At 43.2% G+C, this 26,192-nt stretch overlaps 6 protein-coding genes across 6 annotated transcripts; 3 read left to right on the plus strand and 3 right to left on the minus strand.

Annotated features, from left to right (window-relative positions):
- Positions 1-79: 79 nt before the first annotated feature.
- Positions 80-5,660, minus strand: LOC6564238 (probable histone-lysine N-methyltransferase Mes-4). The gene is made up of 5 exons (XM_001990086.3): positions 5,347-5,660; positions 4,026-5,283; positions 749-3,254; positions 566-691; positions 80-493 (listed from the first exon to the last, which is right to left on the minus strand). The coding sequence occupies exons 1-5, from the start codon at positions 5,639-5,641 to the stop codon at positions 341-343; spliced, it is 4,338 nt and encodes a 1,445-aa protein (XP_001990122.2). The 5' UTR covers positions 5,642-5,660; the 3' UTR covers positions 80-340.
- Positions 5,661-6,010: 350 nt separating this feature from the next.
- Positions 6,011-10,903, plus strand: LOC6564237 (serine-aspartate repeat-containing protein F). The gene is made up of 4 exons (XM_001990085.3): positions 6,011-6,252; positions 6,315-7,066; positions 7,129-9,216; positions 9,531-10,903. The coding sequence occupies exons 1-4, from the start codon at positions 6,029-6,031 to the stop codon at positions 9,659-9,661; spliced, it is 3,195 nt and encodes a 1,064-aa protein (XP_001990121.1). The 5' UTR covers positions 6,011-6,028; the 3' UTR covers positions 9,662-10,903.
- LOC6564236 (mitoferrin) lies at positions 9,899-16,059 on the minus strand. Its single transcript, XM_001990084.3, has 6 exons — positions 15,457-16,059; positions 12,782-12,870; positions 12,575-12,699; positions 12,253-12,488; positions 11,775-11,936; positions 9,899-11,714 (listed from the first exon to the last, which is right to left on the minus strand). The coding sequence occupies exons 1-6, from the start codon at positions 15,571-15,573 to the stop codon at positions 11,292-11,294; spliced, it is 1,152 nt and encodes a 383-aa protein (XP_001990120.1). The 5' UTR covers positions 15,574-16,059; the 3' UTR covers positions 9,899-11,291.
- Positions 16,060-16,782: 723 nt separating this feature from the next.
- Positions 16,783-20,451, plus strand: LOC6564235 (endoplasmin). Its single transcript, XM_001990083.3, has 5 exons — positions 16,783-16,962; positions 17,050-17,148; positions 17,328-17,410; positions 17,864-19,128; positions 19,197-20,451. The coding sequence occupies exons 1-5, from the start codon at positions 16,923-16,925 to the stop codon at positions 20,092-20,094; spliced, it is 2,385 nt and encodes a 794-aa protein (XP_001990119.1). The 5' UTR covers positions 16,783-16,922; the 3' UTR covers positions 20,095-20,451.
- On the minus strand, positions 20,318-22,273 carry LOC6563901 (uncharacterized protein CG4951). The gene is made up of 8 exons (XM_032737354.1): positions 22,195-22,273; positions 21,672-22,141; positions 21,561-21,611; positions 21,308-21,499; positions 21,182-21,235; positions 20,952-21,113; positions 20,690-20,897; positions 20,318-20,632 (listed from the first exon to the last, which is right to left on the minus strand). The coding sequence occupies exons 1-8, from the start codon at positions 22,243-22,245 to the stop codon at positions 20,456-20,458; spliced, it is 1,365 nt and encodes a 454-aa protein (XP_032593245.1). The 5' UTR covers positions 22,246-22,273; the 3' UTR covers positions 20,318-20,455.
- Positions 22,274-23,099: 826 nt separating this feature from the next.
- LOC6563900 (endothelin-converting enzyme 1) lies at positions 23,100-26,190 on the plus strand. Its single transcript, XM_001990081.3, has 2 exons — positions 23,100-24,549; positions 25,048-26,190. The coding sequence occupies exons 1-2, from the start codon at positions 23,407-23,409 to the stop codon at positions 26,053-26,055; spliced, it is 2,151 nt and encodes a 716-aa protein (XP_001990117.1). The 5' UTR covers positions 23,100-23,406; the 3' UTR covers positions 26,056-26,190.
- The last annotated feature ends 2 nt before the right edge of the window (positions 26,191-26,192 follow it).

Genomic DNA, 26,192 nt, shown 5'->3' on the forward strand with positions numbered 1-26,192 from the left:
TGTAAAGGCCGCTTTATATATATGTATTTTTATAAATATACATACATAATTTCTAAAAATAATGAACTGATTTGATAATGAAATAAATTTTTGTATTGCAATGAAACTGAAATCTAACAAACACGTCTCGTTTTATTTTCATATTCAATGACTTATTTGTATAAAATGTATAGGTTCAACTTGAAAAAATTAATATTTGAATGAACGGTCCTTTAAACTTTTTAACTTACAACAAACAATAAATATTTAGGCATATAAAAAAGCGTCCATGATCCGGCGCCATGCAAGTATTTAAAAAAACGAAGCTAATGAGTAACAGAAAAAAACTAATAATGTCAATTTAACTACGACTCCTGTGGCCAGTATCCTCTGATGTCGGTACGTTGTCGGCAGTTTTGTGCTTTATTTCGGATTTCTTTTTTGCTTTCCTCTTGGGCACGGCGACCTGGATTCGAATCCCTTTTTGGCGTGGCACTTGCTTCACCTTCGATTCCTGTGATGGGTTTGCATATGGCTGAATAAATATCGGTATTGATTACGATTGCATGGACTAACTCGGTCTTACCTTAACTTCCTCGTCCTTTAGTTTGCCTCCAATCTCGCCGGAGCAGCGCTTAGCGCCACAGAAGCAGGCCTTCTTGCCATTATTCATGAGGTCATCCCACAAGTAGTTGAACGTCAATTCCGTATTCTACATGGGGCAATTTAAAATTAATGTCAATATATTGCGGATTAGAAGTTGACTCACCTCTGGAATGTCCTTGATAGCGAACAGTCCAACGCGATTAATGCAGTTAACAGTCCACTTTTGTGTGGCACAGTTCGGTTCGCACGAGTGATTCATGAAACGGGCCAAATTGCCCTTGGGTCCCGCATCAATGATAAAATCCTTCTCCACACCCAGGAAATAAAAGTTCTCGTCCCTGTCGTTCGTCTTCTGTGCGACGCGTCGCTGGAATTCAGCATGATTGATCACCTCGCCCACATACTCAATGATGAAGTCACCCTCGGCAATCGCCTCCCGGCAGACGAGACCAAAGCCCCGCTCGTTCATATAAACGACTTCGAGACGGGGCGATTTGCGCAGCTCGAACAATTGATTTTCGCATTTTTTGCCAGCATTGCAGTATTTCGGATTGCACTCGTGGTAGAGTATGCGATTTAAGCAACCGGATTCAGGGCCGCAAGGATGTTCACTGTCCGGCTTGCAAACGCATATGTTCTGGCTCTCCTCGCTGTAAACGAAACGCACGGGCGGCACCGCTTTGTTCGCCTTGATCTTGATGTAGGGTGGCGGATGGAGTTTGTTGCCACTTAAGCGACCAATTGCCTGCTCCTGCCGTTTCGCCTTGATGATCTTGAGGAAGTGTGTCGCCTCCTCCACGCCGATCTTGTAGTATTTCGACATCTGCGATTTGTTTTTGTAACCGTCGCCAGTGTCGCCCTCAATATAAAGATAGACGCGTCGACGCGATATCCAGCCATGATCGTTGGTGCCAAAAAAACGCACCACAAAATCGTTGAGGCCATGCGGCTTCTTCAGTATATTGACGGGTATCTCTGTCGGCGGCAATATGATGGCCGGCCACCATCGGAAATTGTTGAACTTGGCCCAAACGATTTCGCCGTAGAGCGGCAGTCGCCCGCTCTCGCACTCCTCACAGATGTAGCTCTCGTTCGGCTTGATTGGAATGTTCCGGCAGTGCGCGTGCACCGCAATGGGGCAGGTCTCGCAGCAGAGGAGCTCGCCGCCCCGTACACAGATGTAGCACCAGAGCACATTCAGATTGGCATCCGCCTTGGCAATGTTGTGTCTGGGACAGATGAGATGGGTGAGCGTTAGCATCTGTGAGCCGGCCGGAATGCAACGCGAATCCTGATGATATGTTGCCGGACACTTGACGCACTTGGTCAGCTTAGAATTGTTCAGCTGCTGATACTTGCCGCTGGGATCATCCGAGACGCAGGTGTGGCACACATGCATCGGACAGCGCGACGTGGGCGATGAGTTGCTGACGCTGGCTTGCGGCCAATACTTACAACAACTGGCATGGAATTTGGCGTTGCACATGGGCTGGCAGCAGCCCATCAACTTCTCAGTTGATTCTTGAGCCATCTCAGCAATGGTTAATCCATCCCCATCGTTGTGGAGCGAAGCGACTGGCATTTCCTGTTGATAGCAGATGCAACAAATATCCGATTTGCCACTGGCACACTCAACACATATGATCGCTTCCTTCGCCTCCTCCGGTTCGGTTTGTACGCCATCGCCAGTTATGTGCTTCAGCAATGGTTCCACGTCTGAAATGGGCGACGAGCTGGTTAGCGGCTGGAGACTCTGACTTGCAATAGCAGCTGCAATTGGCTTAAGGCCCCTGGTTGGCTTTGTACTTTCAGTCATTTGCTGCTCCAGGCAGGCGGCATGCAACCAGGTGTTGCACTGTTGCGAACAGCGCTGTATTTCTCCACCCGGCTGGTGGCAGTATTTGCAAATGGGCTCCCGATTGAGCCCGCGGAACAGGTACTTGCGATCCAGCAACAGTATATCCCCGATCACTTCATCGATGGGTCGACCAACGGGTTTCCGTACCTTCGCCTGCACGGCATGAGAGCGTTCCGGTTGGTTAGCATCTGCTCTTGTTGCCAATTGCTGTGATGGCATCACAATTGGCGTTATGCTGCGGCGAAGCACCATTGTTTTCAGGCGATTCGAGAGGCGTTTAATTTTGTAAATGCCCCGCCCGCGTTCCGATTCCTCACGAGCCGAGCCCAAGAGCTCGACATCGCCATCGACCAAGTTGCGACTCAGGTCGCGCAGCTTCAGCTGTTTCAGATACCAAATGTTATTCACCACCGCCATAAGAATTTTGTCGTTGTTGTCGTCATTCTGATGGACCGTCACATACTCCTTAATGGCATCGAATAGCTGCCCGAACTCGGGATCCTCACAGTCGCCCAAATCCATTGAGATTGGCTTCTCGTCCGTTGCCTCCGAAATTGAAACGAAGCCCATCGGCTGCTCAACGCTGCCACTCAGCTTGCGTCGCTTCGTTCGCTTCTGATGATTGTGCTTCACGGGGGAGAAGGCCGGACTGAACGGCGAGGAGGAACGTTCCCGTTTCACAGCCACAATTTGCATAGCGGACGGCTTGCCATTCAAATTGTCCGTGGAATCATAGAGGCTGCTGCCCACATCTGAAGTGTCGCCTCCTCGTATCGACTTCGGTTGCTTGCGCTTCTGCTTGCTCTGTGTGCTGATAAAAATAAAAACAATTCGTAAAATATTTATAGCTGCTCGTTTGAATAAAGTTATTGGGAATAGCTGAAAATCTTTAAATACAGTATTTACATCTTATTTAAGTTTTTCCATTAAAAATGTGCATAGTACATAAGGAAAAATTGTACATTTTAACAAGCAAATGCTTGGAAAATGAACAAAGCAAATACTGAATACTAGCCGCCTTTTAAATTTGTTTGTTTGTTGTTGTTGTTGCTTAGCCGAGTATATTATTTTTGAAAAAAAATTTCACCTGTAAGTCTGCTTTGAGGTCGTTGACTAGCAAAACAAACACAACACGCAAATAAGTTGGCGGCAATTGATCATCTAGAGTTATATTTTGCAGAACAAAACAAAATAAAGTTCTATTCAAAGATCGATACTGACTTTGGAGAATTTAGAAATGGATCGCTCCTGAATTAAAATATGTTTCTTATATCGCTCAGTGTAGAAATTTGTTGTTTGTGCAGGTGCCTAATGATTTTTTACTCTGATAAAACCCGTCTTTGGCCGAGCACTTTAACTTTCTCCCAGCAACTTTCCACACATTATCTTACTATCTAAGTACAAAATGCCAAACAGTAAAGAAAAGAAGACTATATTGATGTTGAGCTGGAGACTCTTAAATCGTATATAGCTGCATAAGCAATCCCAAAGATTAGCTCGGGTATTTTATCACATTTTGTTTGCTGGTTTACTGTCTTGCCACGCTCTTAAAGACTAATTTGAAATAGTATTTTTTACTTACACGTTGTTTTCGTGAATTTCATAAAACTTTTGCACCCGCTCTGGGTATGGGATCTGGGCGACAATGTTGGCCTCATCGATAGCTTGGCGCCAGACATGCTGTCTGCTCTGTTTGGCTACCATTTGGCGGTATTTGAAGCTTCGGGGACCATGCTGGATGCGCACAGATTCGCGCAGCTCCTCGTAGGCCTTAAGGCCGGCAAAGGGCAAAAGAAACTCCGATTTTATCCAATTGTGGCGTCCATTGTCGGCAAAAAAGTGCACATGCACCTGAATGCTAACCGTCGCTCCCGGCACACTGTCCGTTGACTTGCGCTGCGGATGGGTCTGCTGATCGCCTACAATTTGGCCCAGCTCATCTGGACAGATCATGCAAGGCCAGTAGCAGTAGGTGAACAATTTGCCCCAGCACAGATCACCCATCTGATAGGCGGGCCAGCCCGAATCGGTGACTATCGACAAACCCTTGGCACTATCCAAACTAATTGACGACGGGGATTTCATAGATTGTTCGCTATTGTTCGCCGGCTCTATAAGATCTGGCGGTGTTTTCAGTGCATCCAACTCTGTTGCAGTCGTCTCTGGTAGCGCAAAAATCATCTCAGCCTGTCTACTCTCTGTACTTGTTTGCTCCAAAGCCATGGCTTCAGTTTCCAGTTCAGTGTAAGCGATATTGTCTGCGGCATTTTCATCGCCTAATTCAATCTTGATTTCGACCTGTTCCTGCTCAACATTATCTACGATGCGTTTTGTTTCTATGGGCAACTGATCCAACTGCGGTTGCAGCTGCAGCTCCTGCTGATCAGCTGGTAACCTTTCCATTTCCATTGCTGCCGTCTTTTCAGTTTCTTTCGTTTTGTTAGTCTTTGGCTTGAGACCGCGTTTTAGTTTACGTTTGATAGTCTTACGCGATGGCTGCACTGCAGCCACATCCTCGGCATCCGCCTCGAAGCCGGTGCTGTTGGGCGAGTTGGCGCCATTCTTGATCAGCAATTTATCGATGGGACTCAGATAGGCATCACCAAGGCGAGCTGTCAAAATGCCCGTGACCAGAGTCTTTGGCGATGCGGCATCGCTATCTCTGCCGCTCAGCTCGGCGCTACTGCTGTTCAAGGTTGTGTCATGTGCTCGCCGTCGAGTTGTGCGCATTTGCTGCTCAGTGCTTTCAGACGCTGTTGTTGCTGTTGGCGAGTTGGCATTTGCATAGCCAATGTATTTGGCGGTCAGGTTCGATTGCAGATTGATCAAGTCGCGTTTTCCTGCCGTGGCAAATTCATTAATGTTAAATAATTAAATACATTAAATAAATGCTCTATACTTACTGCGCGATTTTCCTGTTGCTGGCGTCTTTTGTGGATCGACTCTACTCTGGTGTGGTTTGATTTCCGTGAATTGCTCACTGCTATCCGTTGCCGATTCGGTGTCGTTGATGAGACACTGCTTCAGCAGCAGATTCCTTGGCAAGCGTTGCAATTGTATTGAGTTGGATTCCGTCTCACTTTTGGCCAATTCTGGCGTGACGTTGCCTGCAGTCGCATTGTCCGTAGCTCCTTGAATTGAATTGACCTTAGCAATTCCTTGCATTTCCAAATGCGAATGTGTTGCACTTAATTTCATTACTATAATTGTTTAATTAAGCAGCTCGCATCTAAGGATCGGACAACTTTTAATAGCAACCAAGCGCTTGGTTCCGCCAAATTTTTATGCAGAGTTGCACACAGCGTGCACAGCACATTTTAACATTGAACTTAACATTTTCGGTAATGTTATTGCCATCGGAATTTATTGAAATAACAGATTTTTAACAGCGCAGCTGTTTATTAGAATGGCGCCAAATATCTATGCTATCGATATGCCCCGGGCCAGTGTTGCAAGTGCACCAAACAACTAAGATATTTTTATGGTTTGATGCTTGCGGTCACACTTAAAACATTCTTAAGGAAAAGCCACCAAATTCCACAATAAAAATTAGATTGTTGATCGATTTAATTGCGTCCACAAAAGATGGACAATTTTGTAAAGACTCTCATCGAAGAGGTCAAGTCACAGGGCGTCTTCGATGAGTTTCGATTCAATTGCTGTTTGGCGGATGTCGACACAAAGCCAGCATATCAAAATGTACGCAATCGCGTTGAGACGGCTGTCAATGATTTTCTGGCCAAACAACATTGGACACCAGACACCAATAAGGTGCAGTTGCGCGAGCGACTACGCAAACATTTGCTTGAGTATGTCTAAATCGAAATACTTGATTGTTCCTTCCATTATAACTCATTACCATATTTTGCAGCTCTGATGTGCTGGACAAGGGTGTTGACCACATTGTCGACCAGGTGGTCAATCCGAAGGTGGCCACCATATTTGAGCCAAAGATTGAGAGCATTGCATACAAGTATTTGGGTATAACACCGCCACCGCCTCCAACAAATCCGCCACCTCGTCCACCGTTGTTGCCAGCACCTCCCCTGCCCCCCTACTCTGGCCACCCGCTGAGCCACATGAATGGCGGCAATCTGCTCAAGGTGGAGACCACTGCCAGCCTACTGCCTACTGACCTGGAGCAGATCAGTCCAGATTCTGATCGTGACACGGTCAAGTCGGATTTGAAAGATGACAGCAAGGACGATGATCTACCGCCTGGTGTAGATGTGGATGACATGCTCGATGATGATGATGATGCAGCCTCCCCACCATTTGAGCCTATTGCCAGCTTTAAAGAAGACACCAACAACGCGTCGTTGAACACATCAGATTCCCTCAGGGATATCAAGGAGCTGGCTAATGATTCGCGAGACGCTGGCGCCTCGCAGGCCTCACAGCTTTCACAGGTGTCCAGCGACAGTCGCTTGACCATCGCCTCAATGGATGCACCCCAGCCAACGTCCGCCAATAATAGCGTGGAACTCACTTCCAACATGGCCGCCAACATATCAGAAGAGGCGCAAATGCCCAAGTTCAGTGAGAACTCCAGCGACGGCAACGACGACATCAGCGGACGCCAGCTGCATTTTGACATCAAACAGGATGCCATCACATTCGAGGGTAGGGGGAAGACTAAACTATTGTTGATACTTTACTTCATATCATTTGTGTATTTTATGCAGGCACTGAGCGAAAGAGCTCCTTGTCGGAAAACACGAACGGTGGCACGCATACCCTTTCTATTGAGGATGCCATCATGTGTGAGGTGACGGCCAATTTAAATAACGATAACCACATTTCTTCAGAGAGAGATGAGTCCAAACCAAAGCAACTTTCAGAGGCCAATTGCGAGCGATCATCAGATAGTTATTTTGCGTCGTTTGCGGATTCAGCGCCTGGCTCACAAAATCACAAAGATTGCTTAGCTGCCATTGAGCCTCCACTCCCACAGGAGCCTCCACCAGAATTGCCCAACGCAGACAAAGCAGAGAAGCAGCAGGTGTCAGTTGAAGACGCAGCAGCCGCAACGTTGCCCATTGCATCAGATGAGCTTAAGGATGATGGAGTTATTAAAACTGCGGACTTGACAACATCGCCAGCCTCCGCTTCGTCCTCCTCGCAAACACACAAGAAGAGCTCCCATTCACACTCCAAAGACAAGGATAAGCGTCATCACTCGCATACGCGATCGGATGATAAACAGCGGCGAAAGTCGCGGGAACGCGATCGTGAACGCGACAAATCGCACAGCAAGACTTCATCCAGCTCGAAACACTCCAGTCACAACTCATCGCACTCATCCAGTTCAAAGCATAGAACAAGTAGCAGCTCGAGAAATGAGAAGAGCTCCAACACTTCGACTGCGTCGAGTCGCAGCACTCATGAGTCATCCACCTCCTCGAAACGTTCCTCGTCGCGTCACGAATCATCGTCGCTCAAGAAACACAAGTCCAGCTCGTCGTCGTCACGCTCGGATCGCGATAGGGAACGCAGCCGGGATAGCAGAGAGAGTCATGGGCACAGTAATAGTCATCACAGTCGTAGTCACAACGGCAGCGGCAGCTCATCCTCCGCCTCGAAGAGAAGTGATCGTGATCGGGAACGTGATCGTAACAAGTCCAGTTCCAATTCAACATCCAATCCAGCGTCGACTTCCATAACTGCAATCACGCAGGACGATCATTATGAGGAGAAGGCAAAGCTACTCAAGCGACATAGCAACGATTCCAATGATGAGGGTAAGCCACCCGATTCCTCCAACAAACCGCCAACAGAAACGACAGATGCGCCAAGCAAAGAGAGCAAAGAGAGAGAGACAGTTGCAGTAAATGGCAAGGAGCCGGAAAGCAATGGCACCCATGACAATCACAATCAGAGTAGCAATCAGACAACTGCTGAGCTGATGGCCGCCAGCAGTGTGATCATTGTTAGCGATATACTCCAGGAATCGAGTGTCAGCTTTGTTGAGATCAACAGCGCAGGAGCATCACTGAAAACGACAACCGAAGTGAAGATCACAACAACAGTGGTGGAAACAGAGTTAAAGCCCGAGGAGCAAACCATTGAAATTACACAAACGGAGTCGACATCCAAATCTCCAGCTCAAGTTGACGAACCGGAGACCATAACAGCTTCAGAGCCACCTGCTGCTCAGCCTGAGATCACGAATGAACTAAATGATACTATGGTGGATCCTGTGGAAGATCCTATCGAGGAGCCTGTTGTGGAGGAAGTTGAGAAGACAGATGAGTGTGAGAAGACAACAGACGAGATCGAGGTGGTAAGGGATCAGCCTGAAGTGGCAGACAGTGCCAGGGATTCGCCAATAGAGCCCGACAAAACTGTAGACAGCGAAGAGCCACTAATCCCTGCTGACACCGCTAAATCAGAAATTGACCAGGAATCATCGGAGAGTTTGGCCGAAACTGAAATTGGCGAAACATTTACCCACTTCGAGGACGATGCGGAGCAGTTTAGGGCGCGTCTGCAGCTGATTGAGCAACACATCAAGGATCGTCGTCAGCTGCTCGATGTGTTCATCGAGTGCGAGGAGACGAGCTGCCCGCGACGCAGCACATTCAAGCGTCGCCTGAGCAGCGAAGCATCCACGTCGAAGCACCACAGCAGCTCCAGCGCCGGCAGCAGCAGCAGCTGTGCCGGCAGTCCTGCGAAACGAACACGTCGCACTGATGCTGTCAAGACGTCGCCAACGCCCTCCGAGATCAGCGTCAATTCCAAAGAGAACGAAGAGCTGGAGAAGCATGAAAAAGGTAATTACATTTCTGCCACACAAAAATGTAGCTGATTTATCATCGCTAATGCTTTATGCTGGTCCACCTTCACATCAGAGTTGTTCTTTCAAATACATACAAGACTTTATCTTCTTTCCACATGCTTTCCGCTTGCATTACATGCAAATCCTATAAATCCATAAGCTCGCACTTCCATAACTAGTTCTTTAAAGCGCTAGCCTGGGTAAGCTTACCACATATCTAGCTCCATCTCCAGCTGTCCATTAATATATTTTTTGTATTGTGTGAATTGTTTACTTTTTCATTAATTTTTTTATCATATCACTTTGCAGACGTTCTGACCACGAGGCGTCTTGCCCAGAAGCTCTGCCAGCAGCAACGCTACTCCAACGATGATCTCTATAAGCCCCGTCCACTTTTGTCGCAGCGATCGCGTCGTCGCGGCCTGGATTCAATCCTCTAGCTCGCCGCACTCGCCTCACACATGTATAATAAATCAAATATTGCGATTTTTTTAAAACACTGCACACAAGACTTTCTAGTAAACAACCGAAATTGGTCTGTCTTTAGAAATCATTTAATTTAAAATATAGTTTATTTTTGTTAATTTAACCCAGCCAGATATTAAATAAGAATAATTTTGAATCTGTGGCATGCTATAAATGTAATAAATGTACACAAAAAAAAAAAAGAAACAGCATTTGTTGTTGCATTTGACATAAAACAAGTGTTCTTTTCTCCGTTTAATGCGTTTTGGGTTTCCATTGTTGTTCTTTTGTTTGCTTGAATTGTTTAACAATTAAGTGTTAAATTTAGGGCTACAGTTTACAGTTTACAAATAGCAAGTGCAATATTTATATATGCATATACTGTATAATTTTGATATATACATAGTTGTATATATGTAAAAATAAAAATTAAAATAACAAACAATAAACATAATAATCATATGTGTTGTGTATAACCCGAGGCTCAGGAGCTGGAGCTGAAGCCGGAGGATCGGCTTGCCTGCTCTGGCATTTGATTGTGTCGTGATGTTCTTTTCTTTTTGCTTCGGTATAGCCTAAAAACTTTGGTACTTAAGGGTGTATAGATCAATAACAGATTGTAGCATGTGTCTGATTAACTGGTACATGGACAAAATATATATAAAAATAAACTTTAACAATTAAGGATCACAATCAAGTGCCGAGCCAGCGGGTGGAGAACGCATAGGGAAAAGTCCTGAGCGAGGGGGGGCAAAGGTTGGATTGCCTCATACAATATGGTACAATATAATAAGCAGTTTACACTTTATCGTTTATCGAAACTAATTGAAATTTTTAACAGCTTAAATTGTGTTGCTTTTTTTGTTTTTCGTTTTTTTTTTTTTAATTGTAATTTGATTACAAATCAATTTTGTATCTTGCAAAACATTTTATTTGTTTGTTGGTTTTTTTTTTTGTTGTTGTTTGCTTTGCGCTTTTGCTTTGTTTTGATTTACTTTAACAACATAAACATAAATATATATTCATATGTGTAGATAAACTTTTAAATTTGTTTAAAAAAAAAAAGAATCATCTCAGTAATACATAATTTAAGGTAATAGTATTTTACAAGTAGGTTCTCTAATTTTTCTCAATTAACATAGATACAATATTATTACCAGTATTTTTAACAAGAATTTTTTCGCAGATGACTGTAGAAAGTGTCTGTGTGTATATAATATATATAAATACATATACATATATGTGTGTGTGTGTTTCAGCTGTACGCCGAGTATTTGCGTAAGTGTGTGTGAGAGCGAGAGTTTTGTGCACAACAACAACTACAATTTAACCTCCGACTCTGAAGTGATAAAACTCTCTCACCGACTCCGCGCCGAGTATTCATATTATCAGCCGGGACGAAGGGCGACGGACGGGCAATGGCGGTCGGAAAGCGTTTCAAACGCTGTGTCCGATCCACCATCGCAGTCTTCTCCTCATCCGCCGCCAAAATGGATATTTAACAAGTACTCCGTCCCATGCTCTTAACTAAAAGCTACGCTTATGTTTTAGTCGCTGCCAATAACGTGCCTTTGAACGCTGGCCCCGCTCGCGGCCACGCCCATCTTACGTACTAGAGAAGCCCCGCTCATACGGATTCTTCACGTCCGTGTGCCTCGTATGCATATTGATGGTGGGCGCAGCAGTTCGCGTGGATAGCTCACATACCGTCTTAATGGCACCGGATGCATTCACCGTTGGCGGTGCCGGATGCAACGTTGCCGCATCCTTGAGCCCCGGCTCTGGCGTCGTCTCCTCAATCTGCTCATCGGCATCGCTCTTGGGCAGAACATAGTTGATTGTTGGCGCAGGTTTGGCCAGCTCAGACCGGCCCGTAATTGACGATTTGTACTCCTCCGGTTTAATACCACACAAATAGAACTTGAAGAACTCGTACGTGGACCAGCAAATGGCCGTGGCGGGCATTGAATACAGCACGCGTGCCGTGATGCCCTTGAAGAAACCTCTCGGTCCGGCCATCCGGTAAATCTACAAATCGAAAACCATTAGCTGCACATCCAGGCTAACTAGTCCATTTGCGATATTCACCTTTCGGGAGGCCTCAATCATGCCCTTGGTGAGTCCCGATTCCTGTGTGTTCAGCAGCGTCTTCATCACGTCCAGTGGCGTTGTGATTGCCGCTGCAGCAGCGCCAGCTGCCCCACCGGACACCATATGCACAACTGGATTATACTTGCGCTCCACATTCAACTGACAATTTTCAATGAAATCAAATTAGCAATCGAAATGAATGCTAATAGTTAAAAGACTCTTTTTCAGGCTACATGCTAAACTTAAAGGTTAATCAACTCACTAATGCGTTTAAAGTGTAGTTTATATAAACCCAAAACGGGCTGACTACAAATAACCTGTGTAAATTTAAAGGAACTTAATTTCTCTCACTCACAAAATAAACTTTAATCAAAAATTTAGCTGATTTTTAAAGTACTTCTTTTGCCGTTGTCAGGCAACAAAATAGTGCGTATTAAATATATTAAATACGTAATCTATTTAATGGTAAACTCACCATATTCTGCAGAAACTCGTATGTGGTAAAGTGAATGGTCTGATATGGTATGTTCATGACCAGCTGCGTGGAATAGGAGCGATAGAAGGCGCTCATGCCCTCCTTCCTGTAAACGTCCCGCATGCAGCTCAAGACCGAGGTATATGGCGAGTTGTACATTTGCATGCGCTGCTTGAGCACCTCCGTCGGATTGGAGATGGCGTCGTGTATCAGCGTTGCCAATGCGCCGGACAACACTAAAACATAAGGAAGCAACGCATTAAGATTAACATTTTGGATGGATTTTGGTGGCTGAGATGTGAACTAGATGAGATCTACGCACCGTAATTCAAATGATTGTGTGATGTGAATTTCGTCAGCGTTTCTTTTGTCATTTCATAGACTGCAAAGTACAATGAATGCGCGGGTCCAGCGCCAATTACCACAGCGCTTGCTCCACGAATGGGTCTGAGCAAAAGGATATAGAATAATATAATTAGAATTCTGTTTAAGCAATGACTTCGATTGAGATCCATCAATCAGCACTTACCTCATGAGTCCCTCACGCGTGATCATGTTCCGGAACGTGGCCATTATATTCAAATGAGCTGTGGGCGATGTCAGGCTTTGCATTCGGGTCTATGAAGAAATTATATTAAATTAGAAATTAATAAATTGTGATTCTTAGAAATCAACTAGTATAACATATCACAGGTTATTGTCCAATAAGGGGTCAGGCCGATATTACTTCAAGCCACATCATTCATATTTTTACTCAGTGTATGTAAACAAATAACAAGAACAAAGTCCCCATAATGAGTGTAATATGATTAAGTTGAATTTCACAAGAACACAGCTAGACGAGTTGTAAGATGGCAAATATAAAAAGGGTAAAAGGGTGTTTAGTTAGTTATCTCAATTATTTAATTTGCATTCGGCACCCGTTTACAGATCCGTTCATCACATGATTTGATGAAGAGTTCTGAAGGGCAAACTATTACACAGTTAAGACTATATAAGAGTGTTTTGACTTGTCCCCTATTTGGTAACAACTCAAGTTGCTTGCTTTCATTTTATTGCACAATAAAAGAAAAACTAATGACCGATTAACTATTATCAATATAATAAAAGTTACCACATGCAAAGAGTATAATCTCGGTCAATCAAAACAAAATGCTTTTGTAGCACTTTAGTAATCTTTAAAAAAAAATACGAGTCAATAATAATATATAATGTGACTCATAGAATAACAATCAAATAAAATATAATTCTCAGTATTTTTACAATAATCCCAGTTGTGGGCTGGGCATGTGATAAACAGCATCCAAGTTTTAAATTACAGAGACGTGGCCAAACACACAAGTGTGACACGAATACTACACAAAAGATAGATAAGATAATCTAGCAATAAAAAGTGCTCCAGTACTTATCTATTAATCAGACGACGACAATGCGCTGAATATATATATATATATATATAGACATATCTGTTAGTTAGAGTGTGGTCTACGAAGTATGTATACCAAGTATATATAATATATATATACGCCCGCTATCGGCACAAGATGACTGTCAACGAGAAGGCGCACCAAGGTGATGGAAATCAACCATCTCAGCAGTCAACAACGACTTGATATGTGACGACAATGATGATGATCAATCGAAACCGTTCATAATGAAATCTGTTCGTTTCTAACCACAAACTGGCAATGATTGTTGCCACCACACAAGCGAATATTTTAACTGTCCCCAACAACCCCCAGTGGGGATCCCTATTAAAGGATCCAAACTGTTCTTCTGATAAGCACAAATGTAATCAGTCAAAAAAAAAAAAAAAGGAGTATAATAATAAATATATTAATCATAAAGTCAAAGGAGGGGGAATAACAAAAACAAACAGTGTAGTTTATTTTTAATTGTAGCTCAATTAAGCAATTTTCTCGCTACTCTTGTTGTGGTTGTTGTTGTTGTTATTGCCGCTACGTATAGAAATTAGCTCGTCAGCGTGACAAATAATACTTATGGATGTCTATATACAGAACAGAAAATGATTACTCGTCTGCTGGCTGGATGACGTTGGGAATCCCTGGCTAGCTTTAGATTGGCATTTAATTGGTCACCTGCCCATCAAATGTGGATCGCAATAAAAAAAATAATAACAATAAAATATTGACAATTGACAAAAATTGTACTTTTCGATGCCTCGTTGAGAAAATCAATAAACGCTCGGCTGCCCAAAGTAAGCGAGTAATTCTTTTTTCTGCTTTTTTTTTGTTTTTCTTTCTTAAAGCAAGAATCTGACGTGCTGCCGAGTGCATTCTCAAATAGATATATATATATATATTTATATACTTTGCATATTGTATTGTACAGCATTGTGTATGTACATATACTACGTATATATAATATATGCGCAAATATCGACGCGACGAGTGCGATGTCGTGTTCCATAGTTAAGTACATACACACATAGGCACAACTACTTATAAGAGTACATAGATATATACATACATAAAGCACCTAAACGCAGGTATCTGTATCTGCATGTGTACTATTGTATTCAATACAGCGCAAAATTCAACGGAATTCATTATAACGATCGTCGTCGTTGTAGTATTCCGGATAGCTCTTCAAATTGGATTGTTGGGTAAATATATCTATATATATACACATATATATATCTGAAAAATGCCAATTGTGAAATTAAACCGAATAGTCGCTACAATTACAACAAAGAACGCCCCGGCATATAGGCATTAGTATTATATTAATTTTTTTGTTACTTTATTCGCACATTATAATATATCTTTAGCTACCTGCCAGTCATCATGACATTGCGGGGGTGGGGGTGGCTAGTCTTATCTCGAGTATTGCTATAAAAACGTCAAGAACGTGCTCCGATAAGCAGAGTTACAGTAACATGACACAAATTGAACCGACTGAGCGGCTCCTGTTCAAAATAAATTGAAAAAAAAAAACTCCATATTTACTGGGCGAGCAACGCGCGCAGCGTTTAATGGTCAAAAGTTTAAGGAATTACATCACGATAAATTCAAGCATAAGACGAAAACACAAACACATACACACACAAGCATAGAGATATGCGCAATTGTGAGGTTAAGTGCGGTATGTTTATGCACTGCTTCTATTTCATATGTAGATATTTTCGTTGAATATGGCAACAACATTTCACACACACATATATATGTAGACGCATACACTCACCTTAACCGAGTCCATTGGATACATGACAACATGCTCCAATACGCCCGCTAGAGCGCCAGCCGTCATGTTTACACCGACGCTGGTCGTTGGCAGCGATTCGTAGTCGTCGATATTCATGGCGTTGCTCCCTTGTCCGAGTCTGTGTTTGTGAGTTTTTTTTTTGGTTTCCAAATTCCCGGATAGAATTTCGCTTGAAGTGCGCGTTCAATGATTTCGCACTCTTGTGTGTTGCGCCACAACTTTCGCAGCGACTTTTGAGGCACTGCCAGCAGCTGATAAGCAGCAAACAAGTAAATACGCACCCGTTTCGCTAATGATACTGCTTTCAATTACACAAACATTTACGCACACACACACACACACACTAACGCACTAATACATTGACACAGTCGCGTATTTATGGCGTTGGCGTTGCCGTATGAATTATGAATACACCTCGCTTTGGATTGAAGTTGAAGGACAAATACGCATCGATTGCCGGCGTAGTTTAGTAAAGTTTACTTTACTTCCTTTCGCACGCTTGTAATTTTGTTGTATAACAGCCCGATTGATGGATGTACTTGTAGTGGATCTATATATATATATATATATATATATATATATATATACGTATAAGTATATATGAGACGACTATGCGAAACTATAATTGACGGGGTGCTCCACCTCCACGCACGACGAACAATAATGAAATGTTGCCGATTTTGTTGCTACTGCTGCTAAAGTGTCTCTCGCTGCTGCTGCTGCTGATGTTGTTGTTGCTGCTGTTGCTGTCACTGGGTTGTTCTGCTGCCGTGGCGCATTCTAATAAATGTGTACTTAATGATAAATACTATAAATTCAAAATTAGTCAACTGTTGTTTATTTTTGATAACTCACGCAAATGTTAAATATTTTGTAAAAAATCATTCAGTTTAATGGCCAACTATTAAACTCTGGTTCACAATGCACGTGTGTATGTGTATGTGTAAGCATGTGAGAAAAATGCAGATGAAGAGGAATGTCAAAAACAGTTGTGTTCAAATGTTATCGAATGTTACGGCCCTTTTAAAAAGCAATGTATGCAGCTCCCGATACTATCGATATAAATATATTATCACTAACAGAATTGAGCGAGAGCACACTTGATCAGACATAACGTTTTATTTTTTTATTGACATCTTTATTTATGTTTGCAACAACACAAGTGTGTTTTTTCATAGTTCACAGCTGTGAAAAACAGTGATCGTCATTGCTGAAACTGTAAAATACCAGTTGAAAATAAAATTTCAACACTCTGGTAACGCTGCGCGACTTATTTATATGCCCTGACTGCGTCGCTGCGGCGTCATTTTTGTGTGCGAAAAGCGGTCGGTCGGTCAAATTGTGACGGGACTTGACACGAAACTTAGTGGACGCCTTTTAGTGACGTGGCCATTAGGCAAAATAACCGTTTTTCAGTCCCAGTCAATAAAAGTTGTGCAAGAAATATGAAGAATTTACTGCTTCTGAGCATTTTGCTTTTAGCAGGTTCGTCTTAATGTCAATGGCACGCTTTACACATGCAGCCGGCATTTTAACCTCATTTTTGTAATAAACTTGTATATTTTTTTTTAGGCATAAGCCAAATTGTCGCTGAAAAAAGCCCTGCTGAAGATGGCATTGAAGAAACAATTGATTTGGATTTGGGCTCATTTAAAGAAGGTTCCAGAACGGGTAAGCAGCAGACACAATAATTTTGTTCACGCCTCTTTTCTGTCTGTGTATTAATTCACTTTGGTACACGTCAGCGTTAAGCTTCTACCGTTGCTACTCTGTTTGCATATATACGCCCCCTTATCTAAATGCTTAAATACCAATACAATTGCATTTGTATCTTTATTATCTATACATAGATGCCGAAACGCTTAAGCGCGAAGAAGAAGCGGTTCAATTGGACGGACTGAATGTGGCGCAACTGAAAGAAATACGCGAAAAGGTCGGTACACATACACATACATAAATACATACATACATACACACCACCTTCTATATATGATTACATCCCACCCATTGATAATAAAATGCACATATGGAAATTCCAAACAATTCATTGACCACGTCAATTATGATAAACTTAAATGCTTTAAAATTATAATTTCTTCAAAATGGGTATATTTGTTAGCACCAAATTTACAGATATTTGAGCCTCATTAGTCATTAAAATTAACAACAAATCACATTTTTTTATGTAGAAATTGTGTATATGCCAGATATCAATTGATCTATCAAAATCATTGAGCTTTAAACAATTAGAATAGGTTAATTGAAATTAATTAAATTGCTCAATATAAGACTGTAAATTTTTTTCTCGCCAAGAAAATATTTGTGACGTGTCCAACTGGACTTATTTAAATCTTATCTTATGTTAATTGATTATTGGCTGTTGCAGGCGGAAAAGTTTACATTCCAAACGGAGGTGAATCGCATGATGAAGCTGATTATTAATTCGCTGTATCGCAATAAGGAGATCTTTTTGCGTGAGCTGATCTCGAATGCTTCCGATGCGATTGACAAGATTCGACTGCTGGCGCTGACAGACAGCAAGGAGCTGGACAGCAATCCCGAGCTGCTTATACGCATCAAGGCCGACAAGGAGAACAAAGTGTTGCACATTCTCGATTCGGGCATTGGCATGACGCATAAGGATCTCATCAACAATTTGGGCACAATTGCCAAGTCCGGCACTGCCGATTTCCTCGCCAAAATGCAGGATCCCAGCAAGGCGGACGGTATGGATATGAATGATATGATTGGACAGTTTGGTGTTGGTTTCTATTCAGCATTCCTGGTCGCTGATCGTGTGGTGGTCACCACCAAGCACAACGATGATAAGCAGTACATCTGGGAATCAGATGCGAATAGCTTCAGCATCACAGAAGATCCACGTGGCGATACACTGAAGCGTGGCTCCATCATCTCCTTGTACCTTAAGGATGAGGCTCAAGACTTTTTGGAGGAGGACACCGTGCGCGATCTAATTCGCAAGTATTCGCAGTTCATCAACTTCCCAATCATGATGTGGTCCAGCAAGACTGTGGATGAGGAAGTGCCCATTGAAGATGAAGTTACGGAGACCAAGAAGACCGAAGATGATGTCGAGGATGCCGATGATGATGTCAAGGTTGAGGAGGACACCGACGAGGGCAAGCCCAAGACCAAGAAGGTGTCGAAGACCATCTGGGATTGGCTGCTGATCAACGACAGCAAACCGATCTGGACACGCAAACCCGCCGATGTCACCGACGAGGAATACAACGCATTCTACAAGAGTCTCACAAAGGATTCGAGCGAACCTCTCATCCAAACGCATTTCGTTGCTGAGGGCGAGGTCACCTTCAAGAGTTTACTGTACATCCCAAAGATTCAGCCATCCGAATCCTTCAATCGCTACGGCACCAAATCGGACAACATTAAGCTGTACGTGCGTCGTGTCTTTATTACGGATGAGTTCAACGATATGATGCCCAACTATTTGAGCTTCATTCGTGGCGTCGTCGACTCCGATGACCTGCCCCTGAATGTGTCCCGCGAAACCCTGCAGCAGCACAAACTGATCAAGGTGATCAAGAAGAAGCTGGTACGCAAAGTGCTCGACATGATCAAGAAGATTGACAAGGCCGCATACGAGAAGTTCTGGAAGGAGTTCTCTACCAAGTAAGTATCACAATTATTTCATTAATTTATAAACTGTTTATTAATGCTCCTGTGCTATTGCTCGCCAGCATTAAATTGGGCGTCATGGAGGATCCCAGCAATCGTTCACGTTTGGCCAAGCTGCTGCGCTTCCAGACATCCAATGGCAAGGGCGTCACCTCGCTGGCCGAGTACGTGGAGCGTATGAAGTCCAAGCAGGAGCACATCTATTATATTGCTGGTGCCAATCGTGCCGAAGTCGAGAAGTCGCCGTTCGTTGAGCGTCTGCTGAGCAAGGGCTATGAGGTGCTCTACCTCGTCGAGGCCGTTGACGAATACTGCATCTCGGCGCTGCCCGAATTTGATGGCAAGAAATTCCAAAATGTTGCCAAGGAGGGATTCAAGCTAAACGAGTCGGAGAAGAGCAAAGAGAAGTTTGAGGCATTAAAGAGCGCTTTCGAGCCTCTGCTTAAATGGCTGAGCGAGGTGGCTCTCAAGGATGAGATCTCCAAGGCTCATGTGTCGGAGCGTCTAAGCAACTCACCCTGCGCTCTGGTGGCCAGCATATATGGTTGGACCGGCAATATGGAGCGTCTGGCCATGTCAAATGCCCATCAAAAGGCCGATGATCCGCAACGTAGCTACTACCTCAACCAGAAGAAGACACTGGAGATTAATCCACGGCATCCGCTAATGCGTGAGCTGTTGCGTCGCGTCGAAGCCGATGAGGCCGATGACACCGCCAAGGATATGGCCGTCATGATGTTCCGCACGTCCACACTGCGTTCCGGTTACATGCTGCAGGAGACTGCTAGCTTTGCCGACAGCATCGAGCGAATGATGCGCCAAACTTTGGGCGTTGCACAGGACGAACAAATCGAGTTCGATGAGGACGACGATGATGGCGATGACACACAGACGGGCAGCAGTGAGAAGAGCCCGATTGCCGACGAGGACGATGAGGAGCAACAGCATGATGAGCTCTAAGCTCCAAGTCCACACAACCCACATGACCAACCATCACCATTTACAACTATTTGAATTGTGTAAATATGCGTTTTGTGGCAGACAGACAGACTGAGTTCATTCACACTACCGTTGCATCAACAGTACTTCTTTCTAGGCACCTGTTTAGTTTTAAGTAAGCCAATTTCAATTTCATTATACAATTACAAAAAAAAACCAAACCGGAAGGGCTTTCTGCGACAGCTCCGTTTGTTCAAATAAATATGAAATTGAATTTTAATTAAATAATTGCGATATACATATATATATATAATACGTGTACACACAGATTCCAAATAAAAGAAATTGTAAAAGAATAAATGGAATTTGTTGTGGCCAGCGATCAGTCTTTCAAATCCAAGCTGAGCGGCTCGTTGTTTACGGCTTTCAGGTAGGTGTGGTATTCAAGTTGATCTATAATTTGGCGCACTGCCTCATCCTGTGTGAACTTATATCTGTCCATAAACAGACGGATTATCCAAAGCGGCAAAAGCCCGTTGATGACAAGAGTTCCATGTGGCTGGCAGTGAGAAATGTAAATGTTGCAACATATATTTGATTATCATAGCCAACTTACGCCTGCTTTGCTATATAAATCGCTCAATTTTTGAATCATGCTATTACGAATTTGTGTGCTTAGAATATCCATAACATCGCAGTGAGTGATTCCCTTGTAGCTTGTGGTTTGGAACTTGCGCTCACGCTCCTTGAATAAACGATCAAAGTCCACACGATAGGATTCGAACGTGTCCAGGACATCTGCCTCGTTCATATCCTTAAGCAGACTAAAATGCAAAGTATTTTATTTGAGTATCCTATAAACTGAGGTCCGCACTTACAGGATATTCACTTCACGCGGCTTGGGCGTGTCAAGCATGTCGTTCAGATTTTTGAGAGTTTTTAGACTTATACTTTCAATTCCATTGGCATTTGGTTTATCAGAGCTGGAATCCGAGTTACTTTCAGTATTCTTTGATTTTGCCTTGCGCACCGGTTTATCCCTGCAAAATGCAAGTGTATTAGTGACATAATACGATTTCTAGACGAGCAGTATTGGTGTTAGAATTACCCCATATCGAATTCATCGTAACGACCGGGCCTCACCAAGGAACGGGCTGGACGACTTTCGGAAACGCCACATTTGATAGAAGTAGGTGAGTTACTAAATATTTAATAACATTTAATTCTAGATTACCATGATGAGGGACTCTTTGAACGCTTGACGGAACGATTGCGTGACAATTGTTCCCTGTTCGAAGAATCTTTGGCCAGCTGACTATCTTGTGAGATGGATCGCCGCTCACGTTTTTTGCTAATCATTGTTGTTCCCGAATGTTTTCGGTTTGATTGTTCATCGTCCTTGCGCAAAGGAATTTTTTCGGCATCACTATAAATATTGTTTAAAAAAATCAGTGGTAATTTTCAAGACGGTTTCTAATCATCCTAACCTCTTTGCTGATGCTGACTTCTTTTTAGCGCCAGTGCTGCTTTCGGGTTCACTGTAAAATTTATTTATAGAATTAGTCTAACATTTCATAAAAGCTTCCAATAATTTCAACCTGTTCCCTGATTTTGGCATCTTTTTAGAATTAATAGACTTGGATTTGATTTTATCGCTGATTTTATCCAGTTGGAGTTTCTTAACCTTGTCGTCGTGCTTGCGCTTTGTCGGTTTCGGGCTAATTGGGTTTATTGTGTCCTCGTATGACATATATTTAAGAATAATCTCCAGGACTATTTCATTCTGGGACGATGCTTTCCCGTCTTGCAATAGTTTCTGTGCCGCCGGCAGCAACTCCTCTGCCGCACTGACCGACACTTGAATGTGATCTATCATAATTTGGGTTTTCAGTTGGCGTACATCCTCTTGGAAATCACTGAAGCCGGCAAACAGTTTCCATAATCCGTTCTCGAGTCTCGCCCACCGACCGGCTGTCATCCAGCTGAAGTCATTTGCCGGTTGCTTGTCGAAGAAGCTGACTGTATCAGGCAATACCTTGATGATGCAGACTATTTGGTGCGATCGGAACTGAATGGTTTTGTCTTAGCTATTGGACAAGAAGTAAATTAACTGAAACTTACTTTATATTGCTGTAGAACTACGCGGCGTTCTCCGACGCTTGAAAATGACATCCTTACAGCAAACACGATTCAAACACAAGCACGAAATTTAGTCTGACAACAGGGCGTTGCCATATTGTTATGCAAATTTTGAGCAGGGTATGCTGATCACATCTATTCAGTGCTATTTTTATTACCCATAGAAGCGAAAATTTGCTATCACCGTTCGTTTTAATTTTTTGGTTCTTTAACATCAATGTAATATTATTACCAAAAAATTAAGCTTTGATTTACGCAATATAATAAATATTTCCAATCTCATTGTACGCATTAAAATGTTAAGAAAACAAGTAGGCAATGATTGGAGAGTGAATGCCTTGCGTGAAACTGATGAAGTTTCAAATTTATCGGCAGTCACCTGGTCTTAAGTTTTTTTTTTTTGGAAATTTCGTGGAAATTTTATTTTTAATCTGCCAGAGGTCAATCAGCAAATTTTAGAGATGCAATGAAAATGATAAGATTGATTCTACTCCAGTGAGTCAACTTATATAATAAAATATTTAATGCTACTTAATTAATTTGTGACAAATACTTAAAATCGATCTAGAAGGCTCAAAACATAATATTTTTCATGCGTCTAACTGTCACAACGGGCCAAATATGGCCTAAGTGTGTCAGCCTACCGGGCTGACAGCCGATATAACCTAACTGTCATTATCTAATAAATTAATAGCCAGTGGGATTTCCTGTTTTACTAATTTGTTAGCATACCAAGGAGCACCTGCAATGTAGTGCTGGGAAGTGCAAAATTATATTTCAAATGGTTAGGCGCGCGCTAAATTGTGAAACTACAGCTTTGAAACTATACAGCCATCAAATTTGGTTGTAAGTGAGAACAGTGGCAAAACACATCTCATTATCAATCAAACTCAGAATAGGTCATGTCTTGGGATTTAGCGACATAATAATAAATTCGTTATCAGCGACGCGTCGTGAGCGAAGCAAAAGCAGCACTCCCCTGCCGTTAATCACAAGCGAGAGCGCCAAGGCGCAAATGCTGAAGCCAGCAAATTTGTGTATCCGCCAGTTTAAAATTAGGTTCTGAATAAAGCAGTTGTGCGAAAGTTGCAAGACAAAACGCGTACGCAAGTAGCTATCATTACTAATTCAAATCAATCACTTGATTACTACGTACTTATGTAAAATACGGTGTAAACACCTAATGAATGAGAAATGGTTGAGATTCAAAAACACTTTTCATTGATTGTGCTCAGCGCCCTGTTGGTCATTTGCGCAGCAAAGCCAACCATAGAGCCGGAGTCCGAAGTATCCACATCAAAGCCGGAGATTGATAAGGAGAATTTGATAACGGACGACAATGCCGAGTATCTGAAATCGTATTCAGCCCAAATGCAAAGCTATATGAATCGCACTGTGGCGCCATGTGATGATTTCTATGAGTATGCCTGTGGCAACTGGAAGAACGTGAAACAGGAGCGACAGACACAGCACAAGCGTAGCAATCTCCTGGACATTGTCTACACACTGGCCGATGTCGCCGAGGAGCTACTGCTGTCAAATTCAACGCTCGCTGCGGATCTGGGCTATGGAGCTGAGCTGAAAATTGCACAACAATTCTACAACGCTTGCCTCAACGCTGAGCTCTATCCGCTTCCAGCGAACGACTCTGCTTATCTGGCGCTTATCAGGTCGATTGGTGGGTTCCCCGCCGTGGACGGTGAAGCATGGTTGGCCTCGAATTTCAGTTGGTTCAACATGAGCTCTCATTTGACAAACTTTGGTGCCGAGGGACTCATCTATGACAAGATTACGCCGCAATATCCATTTAATCCGTACTTTAAGCTGCCCGAGCTGGGCTTTGATTACATTGTGCATACGGATAATATTGTCACCAACGACACCAAAGGATACGAGCTGAACGAGAGCCGCATGCGTGGTTATCTCACGGACTACGGTCTGGAGGAGGAGCAGGTGGCTGCTGTTATTGCTGGGGTATTTGCCTTCTGGCGGGATGCACTGCAAATTGCTGATGAATTCGATGAGGATTCGGATAAATGTGAATTGCTGTCAACAGAAAAATTATCGAGTCCCTTCGATCAATGGGATCAATACTATGCTATTGCCTGGAATGGTATCCAATTTGGGGACTATCCGACGGAACATTTCTGCGACTACTACTACGTTAAGCTGAACGAGGTGTGCGAGAAGCATAAGCCAGCGGTTGCCAACTATCTGGCCATGAAACTCCTCTATCACATGGATGCTAAACTGACGGCCACCAAGTTTCAGCGCGATCATTGTATACTCAGTATCCAGTATTCGTTGCCCTACCTCCTGGATAAGCTCTATTTTGTGGTGCGTATCTATTTCAGATATATTCTTGTAACAGTCAGTTAAGGGCATCTCCGATTCGTTAGAGTATTTATAGTCTTGATCAGCTTGATATATACATCCTTAGGTAATTATAAAAAAATTATTGAAAATTGATATAAGGTTTCTCGTTTTCTGTCTTAATTTTTTATTAGCTTGCCTGTCTCAAAAGCGATAAGAATCGATTTTAGCTGTTTTTTCCAGTATTTCTTAAAAGTTACATAAACCTTATAGCCAAAGTATTTCACTTTCGCTTTTCTTGATATGCCATTGTTTTCTTTAAAATCGAAAGACATCGTTTTGCAAGTCGCTTTTTTTTCATTAGAATATCATTTTGGTATGTGGCTTATTGTGTAAAAAAACAAGAAACAACGTTTTTTATTATATTTTTGGAGGTTTATCTTTGTTGCTGCATTTCCATTCAAAAACCCGAAATAACTTAAGAAACATTTATCTAATAAGAACTTTTCTGTTCGAATTTAGAAATACTTTACGGATGAAACCCACAATGAGATTGCGAATATCATTTTGGAGCTGCGCAAGAGTCAATTGGCGCTGCTGGAGAATGCCAATTGGCTGGACGGGGATACACGCAAGGAGGCGCTGCTCAAGGAGTCCACAATTGTGCCGCGCATCGGTGCATTCAAGGACGACAGTCTCTCGGAGGGTCTGATCCGTGAAATGAACAATTTAACCCTGATTAACGGCACCTATGCTCAGAACAACATTAACCTGAAGCGCTTCAGCACGTACTTGAAACGCTATAATGGCATCCATTACGACACGCTGGCGGACACCACCAAGCCGCTGGAGCTGCTGGTTGGCATGCAGGTGAATGCGTTTTACTACAATCTGGACAATTCGATAACTGTGATGGCGGGCATACTGCATCCACCGGCATACCATCAGGCGTGGCCCAACTCGCTGAAGTTTGGCACCCTCGGGTATCTGGTAGGTCACGAGCTAACCCATGGCTTCGATAGCATTGGCTCCACCTATGATAGCAACGGCACAATGCGCTTTTGGTGGTCCAAGAAATCGGGTGAGGTGTTCAATGATCGCGCCCAATGCTATGTGAATCATTTCAATAACTATTCGATACCCGAGATCAATCGCAATATCAATGGTAATCAGACCAAGGATGAGAATATCGCTGACAGCGGGGGATTGCGTGAGGCACTCAGTGCTTATCGGAATCACATGAAGCAACAGCATTTGAACAGTGAGATTAATCCGGCCACTTTGCAGAGCAATGAGCAGATGCCTGGTTTGGATCTATCTCCGGATCAGTTGTTCTTCCTGGGATTCGCGCAGCTCTGGTGTTCCGATTACGAGGAGAAGCACTATTGGGAGGAGCTGACCAATGAGCATACAATGGACAGATATCGAGTCCTTGGCGCGGTGACCAACAGTGATGATTTCACCCAGGCATATGGCTGCTTGCGTGGCAGCCCAATGAATCCGATTTCGGACAAATGCCGCGTGTGGTAGCATAGTGATAGCCCCTTCTCATGAAAGACGACGTGAATCGCTTATCAGCAAATCCATGCGCGCGGGTTCATTAAACAACGAACGCGTATATATGTGTACATAGTGTATGTAAATATAAGCAAGCCACAAATACAATT

This window comes from Drosophila grimshawi, unplaced genomic scaffold, assembly GCF_018153295.1.
Source record: "Drosophila grimshawi isolate 15287-2541.00 unplaced genomic scaffold, ASM1815329v1 contig_311, whole genome shotgun sequence".
Lineage (NCBI taxonomy): Eukaryota > Metazoa > Arthropoda > Insecta > Diptera > Drosophilidae > Drosophila > Drosophila grimshawi.